The sequence below is a fragment of the Bubalus kerabau genome, chromosome 3 (assembly GCF_029407905.1).
Source record: "Bubalus kerabau isolate K-KA32 ecotype Philippines breed swamp buffalo chromosome 3, PCC_UOA_SB_1v2, whole genome shotgun sequence".
Taxonomy (NCBI): Eukaryota; Metazoa; Chordata; class Mammalia; order Artiodactyla; family Bovidae; genus Bubalus; species Bubalus kerabau.
Genome location: NC_073626.1, coordinates 3049167 through 3066472, shown reverse-complemented (window position 1 = coordinate 3066472; position 17306 = coordinate 3049167). Strand labels below are relative to the sequence as shown.

Sequence of the window (17306 nt, the reverse complement as noted above, 5' to 3'; positions counted from 1 at the left end):
CCAGCTTGTACCTGTCTTGCTCTGCAGACTCTGCCTGAGATGGGCGCAGCCAAGCCACCACCCATGATGGAGCCCCCGCACAAAGACGCGCATGCCCGCTGGACACGCGCACCGGCAGAACCTCCACGCAAACGTGTCCCAAGTCCACTAGCTCTCCAGACCCCACCCCAAACGCCTCTCCTTCTGTGACCCCTGACTCTGGGAATGGTCCCAAGGCAGCAGTCCAGGCTTCCTTTTCAGCTGTTTTTCCTTTTCCTTCACTTCCCCGCATGCAGCCACCAAATCCAGTAAATCCCACATTGCCCCTGGAGTCTCCCCTTTCCGATCTGCTGTCCCCTGTTTTGGGGACTTTGACCCACCTTGGTTCTTAGATAATTATAAATAATCTAGTCTCCTCAAAACCAGTCTTGCCCTACCCTGCTCCATTTCCACCAGCTATTTGGCAGATTTTTCTAAACCAATGACATCCTTTTTTTTTTTTTGCATTGGCTGCTTCTTTTTTTAATTTATTTTCAATTGGAGGATAATTGCTTTACAATAAGGTGTTGCTTTCTGCCATACATCAACATGAAGCAGTCATAGGTATGCATATATCTCCTCCCTCTTGAGCCTCCCTCACACCTCCCAGCCCATCCCACCCCTCTAGGTTGTCACGGAGCACAGGCTGAGCTCCCTGCATCACACAGCACAGGCTCTCCCTCTAACACGTGGTGTGTATGTTCCCATGCTGCTCTCGATTCGTCCCGGCCTCTCCTTCTCCCAGCGTCCACGGGTCTGTTCTGTGTCTGCAGATGCCATCCCTCTTATGCTTAAAAACTAAAACTAAAGACTCCTCACTCTTTTTAAACTAACGCTCCAAAAGGCTACATGGAAGGCCCTCCACCAACAGCTCACAGCTCTCCGTCAATCTCCCTTCCCCACTGCTCCTCTGGGACCGGGCTGCTCCAGGACTCATCACAGCCCGGGTCCTCCTGCCTTCCTGTCTACTGCTGATGCTCCCTGGAGCACTATGCCTGCCCCTCCTGGAGAGCTCCAAGGTCCTCTCTAAGATGCTACGTAAGCCTTCTCTGACTACTCCAGGGATACAGGTTTCCTTCTGTGCCATGGCCATGTCTCTCTCCTGGTGCTGACCTGATGGTGTGGACCATCCAATTTACCTGCCTCTCTCACTAAGCTGTCCACGAAGGCCAGGACCTTACAACAATCCTGTTTAGGAGGGGCTTCGCATGACACCACCCTTATGGCAGAAAGTGAAGAGGAACTCAAAAGCCTCTTGATGAAAGTGAAAGTGGAGAGTGAAAAAGTTGGCTTAAAGCTCAACATTCAGAAAACAAAGATCATGGCATCCGGTCCCATCACTTCATGGGAAATAGATGGGGAAACAGTGGAAACAGTCTCAGACTTTATTTTTCTGCGCTCCAAAATCACTACAGATGGTGACTGCAGCCATGAAATTAAAAGACGCTTACTCCTTGGAAGGAAAGTTATGACCAACCTAGATAGCATATTCAAAAGCAGAGACATTACTTTGCCAACAAAGGTCCGTCTAGTCAAGGCTATGGTTTTTCCTGTGGTCATGTATGCACGTGAGAGTTGGACTGTGAAGAAGGCTGAGCGCCGAAGAATTGATGCTTTTGAACTGTGGTGTTGGAGAAGACTCTTGAGAGTCCCTTGGACTGTGAGGAGATCCAACGAGTCCATTCTGAAGGAGATCAGCCCTGGGATTTCTTTGGAAGGAATGATGCTAAAGCTGAAACTCCAGTACTTTGGCCACCTCATGCGAAGAGTTGACTCATTGGAAAAGCCTCTGATGCTGGGAGGGATTGGGGGCAGGAGGAGAAGGGGACGACAGAGGATGAGATGGCTGGATGGCATCACCGACTCGATGGATGTGAGTCTGAGTGAACTCCAGGAGTTGGTGATGGACAGGGAGGCCTGGTGTGCTGTGATTCATGGGGTCGCAAAGAGTCGGACAAGACTGAGCGACTGATCTGATCTGATCTGATTGCATGGCATCTGATCTATGCCCAGTTTGGCTCAACCCAAACCCGTCACAGACCAGACCAGCTCTGGGCCCCAGGCACAGGCCATTCACCTGGAGAGGGACAGATAAAGCCGGGATTCTGATGAATACAGTCTCCTCTACCTGGCAGCCCCACTGCTTATTAATTCTTGGCTCAGGGACGGAGGAATATGTAAGAATCACTTCTAAAAATAAGCACATTCACATATCTTGCCATAGGGACTCCCAAGCCTCCCTGTCCTCTGAATGCAGCAGGAAAAATTCAATTACACTATTCAAATCCAACTTAAGCATCTCAGCAAATATTAAGTATTCAAATCACTGTGGAGGGAGGATTGGGATGTCTTAGTGAGATGAACAGACAGACGTATTAAAGGGATAGCAGGCTCATCCAAGTGGATTTCGGCTGCTAATTTCCACAGTTTTTAATTTCTTCAAACAACTGGGCCCTGAGCGAGACCTTCATTATTTGGGAAATTCGTGAGTGAAAGGGCCCCGCCAAGCACAGCTCCGTCCTGGGGTTTCTGTGGGAAGTCCGTTCCTGCTCTAGCTAATTGATATTGAATCGGGTTTGTCACTCCCCCGATTTCTGGAGACACAGCACATGCCGATTAATCAAGGTGCGGGGCTGAGCGCAGGGGAGGGGACGCGGCGAGGCTGAGCCCCGCGGAGGGCACGCGGCACCTTCCCTAGCTGCCTGGTGCCCTCTCCCGGCCGCCAGGCTGGTGCTAGGGCGGTAAAGAGAACAAACGCGGAACCAAAACGTCTGCGGCGAACGAGGCTACAAAAACACCTTGGAGGTGGAGAAGCTACTTCCGCCAGGCAGCGGGACCCAGCACTGGCTGCCGGGCACCACGAGGTAGAGAAGCTAAAGCTCCAGGTGGCTTCCGCCCAAGCTTTCTCGGGAGCCCCCACCCTAGACCTCCACGGCAAACTCAGACAGGTCCACACTGGACGATGCGGTCTTTCCAAACCTCCCCTCACTCCAGCCTCCATGAGCGACGATTCAGGCTGAACCTATCCGAGAGGTGGTTCGGTTCCTGACGGACGCGTGTTCCCAGACGCCAGCATCAGGAAGAGCCTGGGGACGGCGCGGCGTTCACCTCCCTGGAGGCATGCCCCTGGCACGTGGGAGGCTGGCTCCGCAGAACCGTGGCGAGCGCCATCAGCGAGCGGCCCCGCCTCCTGGGGCTTCATCATCAAAGGACGGTGGACTCGGACACGTCTCGAGGAGGGCATCTGTCGGCGCTTTTCTCTCTCGGGCTCTCCTAAGGGCTCCAGTGGGAAAAGCGTGTGTGCGTGCTTGGTCATGTCCGACTCCCGGCGACCCAGTGGACTGTAGCCCACCAGGCTCCTCTGTCCGTGGGATTCTCCAGGCAAGAACGCTGGAGTAGGGTACCATTTCCTTAGGAAGACTTATGTACATTAATATTCTCCAAGCTCTGGGCTATACAGAGAACACATCAGGGACTTCGAAATGTCAAAGCAGGCAAGTTACCTACAAACTAAATGAGAACTTAGATGTCTGGATGCGTTGAGGCAAAACACAATGGTAACAGCAACAAAAAAACACCCCAACCCGGCATGAACCGGTTCTCATGACAACCATCATGCAACAGAGGAGAAAATGTCACCCATTGTGGGGCCCACGAAAATCATACTTGTCATTGTCTTCCCCGGCCACAGTGACAGATAATGCAGGGAAGGAGACTGCATTTTCCTCTTCAGGCGGCTAGACAGCTCATTGGTGATGTCAGCGGCGGGTGAAACGCAACAGGACCAAGCAAGGCTCCGTCTAAATTCTACTGCCTCCCCTCGAGGAAGGTGACATAAGACATGACTAATGAGTCCACAGAAAAGACAGCAGTGGCTTAAAAAAAGAAAGTACATCAGACCTAAAAAGTAGGTCCCACGAGATTGCTGATTCATGCTGATGATACACAGGTAGACGAACGCTTAACCAGCATCACTGTTTAAGACAAACATGGCGGGGGGGCAGATACCTGCTGAGCACAGCAGACTCGGGCACCAGCCAGGCTCTCCAGCCACACTCAGGAGTGGTCTTGTGTCCACAAAGGACAATGAAGAAAGCTGAGGCTCAGAGTGGCCCAAGAGCTCGTCTCAGGCCACAGACAGCGAGATGCAGGGTCAGGACTGGACTCCCCCACACTGGTGTCATTTTCGGGAGACAGGCACTGCTCCCAGAAGCATTTCCCATGCCTGATGCTAAGACCCGTAGATGGGCTCCAAGAGACACGACCCAAAAGCTCAGGTCCTCAACTCATCCCTGAAGGGGAGAAGTGCGTGGTTGCACACTTCCAACACTCTCGTGTATAAGCACACTTTCAGTATTTTCTAGTAATTGACTAAGTGTATGAGGAGTTTCGGAAATGTGGCATCCATAGGATACAGGTGAGGAGTTACCAGAACCTCCTGGAGGCGCTCGGCGTCCACTACAGGGTCAGGCTGACCAGGAGCGCGACGGTTCATCCTGTGTCCACTTATCTGGGCCACAGGGTCACCAGGCATTTGGTTAGACATTATTTCTGGGTGTTTCCATGAGCCTGTCTCTAGACAAGATTAACATCTGAATCAGCTGACGGAACACAGCAGACGGCCCTCCCTGTGTGAGTGGGCTTCATTCCGTCTGCTGAAGACCTGAATAGAATAAAGGCTAAGAAAGAATTCTTTCCTTCTGCCTGCCTGTCTCTGAGCTGGGACACTGGTCTCCTCCTGCCTTCAGACTTGGATTCAGACTGAAGCTCTCCCGTCGGTTCTCCTTGGTCTGGACTTATCTGCCTCCAAGAGCAAGTGAGCCACTTCCTTATAGTTAATCTCTTTGTATAAATCATCTCTCATCATCTCCCTCTCTCTACATACACACACACCCACACACACCCTATTGGTTCTGCTCCTCTGCAAAATCGTGATTTATGCAAATGGACAACACCCAAAAGCCCTGGAACACGTTTGAAAAGCTGAAATCACTGCAAGAAGGAAACCACCCCTACATCCTCAGTGGTGTTGTGGTTGGTTGTGGATTCTGAGTGCTGGTGGAACCTTTCAACAAAAAATCATTATTGGTTGTATTGTTATTTTATGGATGAATTTATTGCCGGTTATTTAATAAAGACTATAGCCTATATTCAGAGAAGGCAATGGCACCCCACTCCAGTACTCCTGCCTGGAAAATCCCATGGACGGAGGAGCCTGGTAGGCTGTGGTCCATGGGGTCGCACAGAGTCGGACACAACTGAGCGACTTCACTTTCACTTTTCACTTTCACGCACTGGAGAAGGAAATGGCAACCCAGTCCAGTGTTCTTGCCTGGAGAATCCCAGGGACGGGGGAGCCTGGTGGGCTGCTGTCTATGGGGTCGCACAGAGTCCGACACGACTGAAGCGACTTAGCATAGCCTATATTCACACATAATGGAATCAACATTAACAACTAGATGTTAAAATTATATTTAAGACACTGTAGTTCAAATAAGAATAATTTACACCACTATTGCCAAAACTGATGGATACATATCCTACACGGACGCGATGCCAAACCTCCAAAGTGAGACGTGATCACTACCACAGAGTTCTCTGCACTGAAAAGGTGAAAGAGTTGGGCCAACTCGACCGAGGAGTCTTTCACCTCGTCTAATGTTGGGGGCCAGCATGAGGCACTCCACCCGTGGCAAAGGTCATGAGGAAGGAGGCTCGACATACGCAAAGGTGGGATTGAGCCTCAGGAGTCCCCCTGGAAATTCTCGAGCATCTACCCCATAACCAGAGCCTGCCTACTTTACTACTTTGTGCTCTCACCTACACCTCTGACTTTACGGGGGGCTGTGCCCCACTACTTCTTTCGGAGAAGGAGTTAACTTAGAGCTCCAGTTAATAATAATTCCTGGGCGTGATAGGAGTGTTTCAACCTACAAACTCCTCTGAAGGTTCTCTAGCCTGCCTGACAGGCTTGTCTGGCCACATGTGATTGCTCACAGCCTCCCAACCGTGAGAGGCACTGGATGCTTTAAACCTTCTAAAAACAGGTTCCTTAGAAAAGTTAGAAAACCATTAGTATAAGTATAGTGGGCTGATTAGAAACTGTATTGGTGAAGGGTTTTTCATTTGTTGAGCCAATGTTTGCTGCTAAGTCTCCACATCTCCTGCCCTTACACACATTCATGAATATATAGAAGAAATAAGTATTAACCTTTGATATTAATCACGTTAGACCTTAGGCTAAGTAAATTCTTTCCTTAACTAAAACCCACTACACCCTCATCCTATAGGAATGTAACTTTATTTGGGTGGCGTCTGTTTTAAGAATAATCACCCCTGGAAAAATAAGTGTCCTGGTTGACTGACCGCTGTCACAAGGAGAGGGTCATAAATTGTCAGCAGGCCCCCTGGCCAGAAGATGATGTAACACCCCTAAGACCTCTGTATACATTTGTATGAAGCACCTGACTTTGATAAAAGTCAGGACTGCTGACCCCACGTGACTTTTGCATAACATCTCAGTGTATAAAAGTAGACCATGGAAAATAAAGAATTGGGATCAGTTCCTCGAAATACTGGTCTCCCCATGTTGCTCTCTCTCTCAAACTCTGGCTGAGTCTCCACCTGGAGTGTGGAACCCACCATGCTTACTAATTATGCCTGGGCTTCTAAGATCCGACTGGGGAGGCCTCAGTGTCTCCTCTCCTTCGGGAGAACGGAAGGACACCTGCGGCCTACGTAAGTGGTGCAAACTTCTTGTCTTGAAGTTTTATTGGTCTCCTGCGTAAACCAAGCTACTCAGCCTCTTTTCTGCACTGAATTTTCCTGCTGAGCTATCCTCATTCTATTACTCTTTACATCTCTAATTAATATCTAATTGAAGCTATTGTATCCTTATCCTCGCCGACGCCGTCCCCGCTTCGAATACCCTGGATCAGCCGGGGCTGGACCTTGGCAGTCTAAGAGTCCACGTCCTAAAAATACTAAGATCACCCTGGAGGTGGAAACCCAAATTCCCTCTGAAAATCCATCTCTCACTCAAGATCCTTTCATGAGAGCTGTCTGTTCCATGTTCCATGTGTCTGGTGTAACCCTTCCCTGTCTTAAGCCTGGGTCGTGAACCTTAACACATACAGCAAATGACTGAACCCCAGCATGTAATAGGCCTCCAGGAGTCACCTTTCCTCGGATGAGTGGTAAGACCTGCTTCCTACAAGATCCATACTCTCAGCTCTGTACCTGAGTCCAATCACCAGGGCCTCACCAGCTTTCTAAACACAGAACTACTTCCATTTTTTGGATCTGCAATGTTCCCTGCCTCACAACAGAGGCTCTCAGATTTGCACAGAAATTGTCCCTTTGCATCCCCCAAATACACTCATCCCACCCTCCAGTCCTAGGTGGCCTCTGACCCTTAACTGACTTCAACTCGATCCTCAAATCAACCTGACGGCTAACATCTGGTCATTCCCAAGATAGGAGCATTCTCCGCCCTCCTACGGCTAAGTTAACTCTAACTAGTCTGTCCATGAAATCCACCACCAAACACAATCCCAGCCCAGCAACATGGTCCAAGAGAAATATTACAGAAACAGCAGAAGTGGGAAGAGAGAATTATTACGAGACTAGAAAACAGGTTTTTTCTAACTTGCTACAGACTTAGGCTGGAAATTAGCAACATGGAGACTGAAATGGCTCCTTGGACACTGACTTCTAATTTCACCATCCAATCCAGGGGCCTACAATAGCCCTTAGACTATATACAAAGTATGTGTGTATTTGTGGAGGTTGTCCAAATCTCTCATCACAGTCTCAAATGGTAAAAGAAGGAGGTCAGAAACCCCTGCTCTGATGAAATGCTCTCAGTCAGATACAACATTGTACAAAGTTTCAATAAAGCTGAAAACCCTGAATATTCATTGGAAGGACGGATGCTGAAGCCAAAGCTCCAATATCTGGGCCACCTAATGAGAAGAGGATGAGATGGTTAGATAGCATCACTAACTCAATGGACACAAGTTGGAGCAAACTCCAGGTTACCGTGGAGGACAGGGGAGCCTGGCATGCTGCAGTTCATGGGGTCACAAAGAGTTGGACAGAGCTTAGCATCTGAACAACAACATGCTGAAAAAAAAATCAGTGTTTGGATGACATATCTAGTTGAATAAAGTCTATTTTATCTTCCAAACCCATTCATATGGACAAGTTTATGACTTCACTGAGACCTACTCCAGGCTGAGTCAAGAGGATGACACTAGAAAACAGATTCCAGGGCAGAGCCTCAGAGAGAGGATATTTAAAGTACCAAGGAAGAGGCATGGTGCTGGCTAAACGGCAGGTGTCACCCTTCACCTTTCCAAGGGCAGACTCGGGTGTCTGGCTGTCTGACGGGACCCGAGTGCCAGGGGCTGCTGGCCCCTCGAAGACCGGCAAAGAACCCCCCTCCTGTCCCCACCCCACCTGCACCCACCAAGCTGAGGACGTGAAATTCCACCACCAGCCACACAATAGCTCTCAGGAATGTGCAGCAGGCCAAGAAATGTGGTTTCTAGCGAGGTGTGAAGTCTACTGTGAAACAGCATAATATCACTGTGGAAATATTTCTGCTGCTTCCGCACAACACTTGAGCTGGTACAAAAAATACTGTTACTGTAATTATGCAGATTCAGTAAAACCAAGTAAGGTCCCTGCTGGTCTCCAACAGCAAGTGGGGAACAGACATGGCAATGACTGTCCTGAGACCCTGGAGGAATGAGACAGAAGACCTCACCCGATTCTCTCTGGATGCTGTTGGCGCAGGTGCACGAGCTTTGACCCTTCAAACCACCCTCCGTCCTTCATACACTCCATGCTCTGAGGACCAGGAACTGGAGGACTTCTCCACTACTGAAACTATACCCAGAAATCCTGAGCTAGCGTCAAGGACAAATTGTTTTGCCTCCTTAAATGTGACTTTACCCAGCCACTCCTGCATTGGGTGAATAACAGCCTGCCTCCCTGAAGCCTTCTAGACACTCAGGAGAGGGAGCAAGCTGACTCTGCCAGTTACCAATCCACTGCCTCTCGACAAGCCAGTCCTTCATTGACTGCTCCGCGAAAACCAAGTTGGGCTCTTGAAACATTTGTCCTCGTCAGCTGGTGCGGTGTTAAGCTCAGTAGAGGTCGCTGAGATGCTGCGCGGGGCTTCGTGCCGAAACCTTGGGCCTCGCTTGCTCTGCCGTGCAGCAGCCCCGCCCCGCTGCCCTGGCCCCGGACTGTCCCCCCAGCACCCATCTCAGGCAGTGGCACAGCACAGGGCTTCCTGTAAGACCCCTTCCCTGAAACAGCTTCCCTGGCACCCCAGAAAGCAGATACCCAGTCACTTCCAGAGTGCAGACATCCAGCAACTCCATCAGCATGAGACCACTACACCATCCTGGGAGCCATAGCTGGGACCAGGGCTGGGTGGTGGTCGGGGGTGGGGGTCTCCTTTGGGGGCTCAGCCCCAGGCTGGGGGCGGCCGCTGCTCCCGGGTCCATTACTTCCATGCTCTCCAGGGTTCTCGTCTTACTTGCCAGCCCCTCACCACCCAGTTCCCTGTGTTACACTTCATAATTCCGTATGTTAAGTTTTCCGTGATCGAGTCACAGTCAGCCTCTGCCTTGCAGTCCAGCCCTGCCCTCCTCAGGAAGCCTGGGGCAGGAGTAACTTCTCTGGGAGTGAAAAGTGGACGGTGACCCACCAGGTTCTTGACGCTGTGCGCGGCCATCCTTGACACGGTGGACGTCTGGAGAACAAGGGAGGCATCTGACTGCCTCGTCCACTGACTGCTTCTCGGTGCAGGACCCTGGGCTAGAGACAGGACCAGGCACAAGGAAGAGAGACCTTCAAGGCATTGACTGGCCAGCTGGGGAAACCAGACACGCACCAACCCTCAACTCCGGGCAGTAAGTGCTGAGAGCTCCCGGAGGTCAAGAGCAGTAAGCCAGGGGTCAGCACTGGGACCTCAGGCTATCAGACCGTAGTTCCTACCTTGTCATGCATGTGTGCTAAGTCACTCTAGTCATGTCCAACTCTTTGCGACCCCATGGACTATAGCCCACCAGGATCCTCTGTCCATGGGATTCTCCAAGCAAGAACACTGGAGTGGGTTGCCATGCCCTCCTCCAAGGGTCTTCCCAACTCAGGGATTGAACCTGGATCTTTATGTCTCCTGCACTGGCAGGCGGGCTCTTTGCCACTAACATCACCTGGGAAGCAAGAACTAATCCTCTGACGGGCTCAGTGCCACAGAAAACAGAGACTGGGCTCGCTTTAAATGGGTCTCCAAGGCCCAGTCCGTCCCCCAGAAACCAACTGTTACCGAGTTCAATGTGTGGTGGGTCCTGGCTGTGACCAGCTGCCTTCTGCTTCACTGTCAAGAGATACACCTAAGTAAATATTTGGGTAGAAAAAAAGACTTTTTAAAAAAGAAAAGCCATTTCAGCTTAAGTGTCTCTGACAGGGGGAGTCCTTCCTCTAAAAGATTTTCAAGAAGAGATTAGGGAAACAAGGTGACTATAATCTATCAAGGCCAAATGAAAACTCCTTCAATAAAGCCCCGCCGCATGAGGCTATTAAGGAAACCCAATAACCACATGGTGGAGGATAAAACCCGTCATTCACTGAAAGGCAGCACAGTGATTCGGGGGAGAGCGCAAGAATAAAGAGGCTACCCTTGGCTCGCGGTGCGAGTGACGGCGGGGGGCCCGGCAAAGCCGCCCAGGAACAGTAGGGTTCTAATGAACCATCTGCAAGGTGGGAGAGAGCATCAAAGCGAGGAAAATGGAATTTTCTGATGATGAATGAGAGCGGTTTTCTAACAAGGGTGGACCACGATGGAGGCTAAATGAAGGATGTCCACTCCACCAGAATCAAGTCATTGCAGACAAGTGCGTGGCTACGGAGGGGCCCCAATCTGGCCTCCTACAGGGGAAATGGGGAGTCACAGGGGTTACTTTAAAAAGGGAGGTGGGGTCTTCCCTGGTGATCCAGTGGTTAAGACTCCTTGCCTCCACTGCAGGGGGCACAGGTTCAATCCCTGGTCGGGGAACTAAGATCCCACATGCTGCACGGCATGGCAAAAAAAAAAAGCTAAAATAAAAAGGGGGCTGGGATGGAATCTGAGCTTGACACAGAGGTCATAATGAAGTAGTATATAGCAATAACGGTGGTCAAAATTATATCAAAAGCTTACTTCTCTGTATATCTTCATTCATGTCTTCTATGAAAATATGCCCCTTTGTTTCTATGTGAATATTCATCAACTACATAATTATAAAATACTTACAACTTCTCTAGAACAACACCTTCAGTTATTAAGACTTAAAGTTTTGTATTCCATAGACCAGCAAAAACTTCAAAAAAGTCAAGGCACTAAGAAAAGGTTGGCAACAATTTATTTTGCCAAAACAGGTAAAATTTTTGAATACTATGACCATCACTTCATAAGAGAAAGAACACACTGACACTCAGGAAAGTACAAGGATTTCACCGTAGGAAGGGCGAGGCCTTTAAAGTGGACAAACATGCGTCTGCAAGACCTGCTGCTTTGCTCTTAAGTTTAAATGTGCCTGCGAGATCGACAAAACTTGGTCATGAACCAGGACTGTTAATACACCCAGGTTTGAGAACTACGAGCCAAGAAAGCAAAGGCAAGAAAAATATACACATTCTGAAAATGAAAAGAAAGTAAGAGGAAGGGAGGGAGGGAGGAAGGGAGATAGGGAGACGGAAAGTAGCATTTAGAATTTCTTTGATAAGAATGAAGACAGAACTGGGCAGGAAGGAAGGCTCACATGAGCCATCCATGGCTGTCAGGAGTGTATGTAACAGGAAGACCCTGGATAACACCGACCCAGGGAAGTCCTCAAAGCGGGGCAGAGACCCGGAGGAAACCAAGCCTCTGCAGCCAAGAGGGCAGGGTAAACCCTGGAGCGTCTGCCCCCCGCCGCCCCCCACCCCAAGCACTCGCCAGCCCCCCGCACAGGGCGCTGCCTGAGAGACAGCACGGGCATTTCCAGAGACCAGCGGAGAGTGGAGCTTCCTTGAGCGCTGGTCCAGGCACGTTCCTCTGAATTAGTATATTTAAATCAGATTACAGAGATGCAGGGATCATATGGGCTCCCTCTGGTGGGTCTGGCAACTGCAGGGAATCTGCTATTTTTTACAAAAGAGACGTCTCAATTAAAGTTTTTTAAAAATTTGGTTTTGAAGCTATAGAACAGTGGCTCTCAAACTTGTTGATCTCACAGACCCTTCTGTGCGCTCCAGAAATTCGTGAGATCTCGATGCATTTGCAAACAATGACGGCACCTGCCACCACCACTCACTTTGTCTACACCTCACGGGAAATCACCGTCTTGATTTGGGTGCTTATTCTTCCCATGTACTTTTTTCACACCTACCTATATAGTTATGGAACCAAAAAAAACTGTGTGATTGAGGTGTGCGTGTGTGGAGAGAGAGAGAAAGAGCTGAGAAGCAAGTGAAACACACACAGACAGACAGACAGACAGCCTGGACTAAGCACACACTGACAGCACCGCTGGGCGTTGCTGGGCGTATTTTGTAAGAGCTATTAAAAAGATGTCCTAGCTTAGTATCACTCATAATTTATTTGTTACTCTCAATATTTTACTAAAACTCATCTAAGCTGACATAGGTACATCTAGCTTATTTATGTTACTTGCTATAAAGTACTCAATGTACAATTATAGTCCATTGTCCCTTTTTTTTAACACTTAAAAGAAAAATGCCAGATCATAGAGAACACTGCTGCTGCTGCTGCTAAGTCACTTCAGTCATGTCCAACTCTGTGCGACCCCATAGACAGCAGCCCACCAGGCTCTCCCATCCCTGGAATTCTCTAGGCAAGAACACTGGAGTGGGCTGCCATTTCCTTCTCCAATGCATGAAAGTGAAAAGTGAAAGTGAAGTCGCTCAGTCGTGTCCGACTCTGTGGGACCCCATGGACTGCAGCCTACCAGGTTCCTCCATCCATGGGATTTTCCAGGCAAGAGTACTGGAGTGGGGTGCCATCACCTTCTCCACATAGAGAACACAATGAAAAAGAAAAAAAGAAAAACTACCAAATAACTCTACAAAGTGGTGGCAACTATATGCACTCCACACAGCAGGGCGTAAGATTCATGGTTCCTCTGTGCTTTGTCGCTAAGTCATGTCCGAGCCTGCCAGGCTCCTCTGTCCATGGGATTCTCTAGGTAAGAATGCTGGAGTGGGTTGCCATGCCCTCCTCCAGGGGATCTCCCTGACCCAGGGATCGAACCAGCATCTCCTGCAACTCCTGCATTGCAGGCAGATTCTTAAACGCTGAGCCGCTGGGGAAGCCCATAAACTAATACAATTATGTAAAGTTTAAAAATAAAATAAAATTTAAAAAAAATTAAAAAAAAAAGCGTATGTCATTCTAAATAATAATAAGAGCATATGCCCTGTGCTCACCACTGACACCCATTTTCAGAAGAGAGAACAGTATTGTACCAAAAACTTTGCAGCCCCTTGCTGATTACAATCCCCTGCCACTCCTTGTGCAAGTAACGACAAACCTGATGTTTAAATTATTTCTTTGCTTTCCAGAACTTTTCCACATGTGCACGAACCCCTAAATAATATATCAGGTTAGTTCTGCCCATGACTTAAGTGTTACACAAATGCAATCAGAATATCTAAGCTTTGATAACTCTCTTTGCCTAATGCTACTTTCTATGTTCATTCATCTTGATGTATTTGGTTGTGACTTACTCATTCTCACAGACATACGGATGCCATACCAGATCCATAGTGCTATGAACATTCTTAACTACCTGCTGATGTAACCACTCATGATGCGTCTAAACTATAGGCTTGGGAGCTGGACTCCAGGCGCGGGTTTCAAACGCCCGCAGAGCCTTCTCACTGCCTCACATGCCAGCCAACTCTCGGTATGTCAGATTTCCCCCTGCCAGATTGTGTCACCCTGAGGCCTTTACATCTGATCAACACAAATCCTCTGTTACTTACGTGTGGAGCAGATTCCCCACCCAGCCCACTGCTTGTCTTTTAACTTCCTTTAATAACTCTTTTATTAGATATAAGTTTTACCTTCAGAGTCAACTTAAAACATTGTTTCCATTAAGGATTCCTCTCTTTTAGGAATTCTCAGTTCAAGAGGCTGTACTCTACCCCCAGTCATATCAGTAATGTCTTGCATCTTCCTCTTAAGTCTGGAAGACTTTCTATTCGCGATGGATTGTGAAGCAATTTAGAGTTGAATTCTGTGTGTGCTGAGAGGTAGAGACCGGGCGTTTTTTTCCTCTATGGGCAACTAAGAGCGACTCCTGTGGAATCCACCAGCTCCCCACTTATTTAAAGTCGGTTCCATTCTATAGTGAAAACAAATTCCCAAAGAGGAGGAGAGGTCTTTGAGAGTTCTCTATTTGACCACACTTGTGCCAACACAAAACCACCCCAATGACCAGAGCGTGGTGAGCCTGGGTGCTTGGCAAGGCACAGCCCCTTACACTGGCGTGCTTGCGTTTCTCCTGGCTATTGGTAAACTTGCTCTTCCTACAAATAGGAAAAATGGTTCTTCAGCTTCTCCAAAATACGCTTTTATTAGATTTACGATGAATTTATAGATCAATTTTGGGAGAGCTACCATCTTCATGAATCTACGAACATGGTGTATTGGCCCTCCGTCTCTTCCTTTATGTCTTTCCATCACATCTGATAATGTTATCTACAAGTACCTTGAACATCTTCTGCAACAATGATATCCAGATGCTTCAAAGTTGCAGGTGATGTTATGATTGAAGTCTTTATTTCATTATATTTGCTAACTGGTTATAACCTATAGATAAGAAACAGATTCTTGTATGTATTGTCTTTGTACCCACAGCTTTGCTGGATGGTCTAATTAGTGCTAATAATGGATCTGGACATTCTAGTCAACTTCCTGGGTAGCCCGTCATGCCATTTACAAATAAAGCAGCTTTAGCTCATGTTCCCCAAAGCTTAGACTTGCTTTTCTCTTTCTGGTTTCCCGCGTAAGCTAGGACCTCCCACACAATGATGAACAGAGATTGCAACAGTGCCTCCTACACACTGATGGCAAATAACCCTGAACTGTTGCTAATTTGATAGAAGTGTTTCTAATGATTCACCACTAATTACGATGTATGCTGTGAGTGCTTGACAAATACCATTTATCATGTTACGGAAGTTCCCTTCTGTTCCTAGCTTGCTAAAAGTTTTTATCATAAGATAAATGCTTTTTTAACGTCCTAAAACATTAAATGCCATCAACTTGTTTCCCTACATCTATTAAGGTGGTCACATGCTTTTCCTTAATAATTATACCACGTTAACTCACACCAGTCAGGATGGTGTAATGCAGTGCACACACAGGGATCACATGGAAGGGCACAACATGCCAGTGAACTAAAGCTGCAAACATTTCATTTAATAATTTTTACCTGTTCATCAAAAATGAGAATAAACTATGTTCATAAAGATGAAACCTCTGATATTGTCTTTTATACCTAATTTGTATTAACAAGTCTAATATGAAATGACCTTGATATGTTCATCTTTTTCTATTTTTTGAGAAAGACTACAAGACTTCCCAATTTCATAAAACCTTACAATAAGATCACCTCTACCAGCTCTGTTTATAGTAATGCTTCCTAAGGCCCACTTGACTTCACACTCCAGGATTTCTGGCCCTAGGTGAGTGACCACACCACTGTGATTATCCAGGTTATTACGAAATTTTTTTGTATGGTTCTTCTGTGTATTCTTACCACCTCTTCTTAATCTCTTCTGCTTCTGTGAGGTCCTTACTGTTTCTGTCCTTTATCATGGCCCATCCTTGCATGAAATGTTCCCTTGATATCTCCAATTTGCTTGAAGAGATCTCCAGTCTTTCCCATTTATTGTTTTCCTCTATTTTCTTGCATTGTTCACTTAAAAAGACCTGCTTATCTCTCCTTGTTATTCTCTGGAACTCTGCATTCAGGTGTATTTTTCCCTTTCTCCCTTGCCTTTTGCTTCTCTTCTTTCCTCAGCTATTTGTAAGGCCTCCTCAGACAACCATTTTGCTTTCATGTATTTTGTTTTCTTGAGGATGGTTTTGGCCACTGCCTCCTGTACAATGTTACGAACCTCCCTCCATAGTTCTTCAGGCACTCTGTCTACCAGAGCCAATCCCTTAAATCTATTTGTCACCTCCACTATATAAATCATAAGGGATTTGATTTAGGTCATACCTGAATGGCCTAGTGGTTTTTCCCTACTTTCTTCAATTTAAGCCTGAATTTTGCAATAAGGAGCTCATGATCTGAGCCACAGTCAGCTCCAGGTCTTGTTTTTGATACTGGAGGTGATGGAATTCCCACTGAGCTATTCAAAATCCTGAAAGATGATGCTGTCAAAGTGCTGCACTCATTATGTCAGCAAATTTGAGAAACTCAGCAGTAGCCACAAAACTGGAAAAGATCAGTTTTCATTCCAATCCCAAAAAAGGGCAAGGCCAAAGAATGTTCAAACTACTGGACAATTGCACTTATTTTACCTGCTAGCAAGGTTATACTCAAATTTCTTCAAGTTAGGCTTCAGCAGTACATAAATTGAGAACTTCCAGATATACAAGCTGAGTTTAGAAAAGGCAGAAGAACTAGAGATCAAATTGTCAACATTCATTGGATCATAGAGAAAGCAAGGGAATTCCAGAAAACATCTACTTTTGCTTCACTGACTATGCTAAAGCCTTTAACTGTGTGTATAACAACAAATTGTGGATAACTCTTCAAGAGATGGGAATACCAGATCACCTTACCTGCCTCCTGAGAAACCCATATGTAGGTCAAGAAGCAACAGTTAGAACCAGACATGAAACAATGGACTGGTTCTAAATTGGGAAAGAAGTACGTCAAGCCTGTATACTGTCATCCTGCTTATTTAACTTATATGCAGAGTATATCGTGCAAAATGCCAGACTGGATGAAGCACAAGCCGGAATCAAGATTGCCAAGAGAAATATCAATGACCTCAGATATGAAGAGGATACCACTCTAAGGACAGACAGTGAAGAACTAAAGAGGCTCTTCATGAGGGTGAAAGAGGAGAGTGAAAAAGATGACTTAAAACTCAACATTCAAAAAACGAAGATCATGGCATCTGGTCTCATCATCTCATAGCAAAGAGATGGGGAAACAGTGACTAATTTTCTTTTCTTGGGCTCCAAAATTACTGTGGACAGTGACTGCAGT

General features: G+C 47.3%; 1 protein-coding gene across 8 annotated transcripts in view; it reads right to left on the bottom strand.

The window, feature by feature from the left end:
• Positions 1–17306, bottom strand: part of FARS2 (phenylalanyl-tRNA synthetase 2, mitochondrial) — a 311692-nt gene that overhangs the window by 239911 nt on the left and 54475 nt on the right. Inside the window, exon 1 of one of the 8 annotated variants that reach the window (XM_055570518.1) lies at positions 12–75. The exons of the other annotated variants lie outside the window; for them this stretch is intronic. Within the exon in view, the coding sequence (XP_055426493.1) occupies positions 12–65 (54 nt within the window). The 5' untranslated portion in view covers positions 66–75. Of the gene's footprint in view, positions 1–11; positions 76–17306 lie in introns of those variants that run through there. 8 annotated transcript variants of the gene reach the window in all.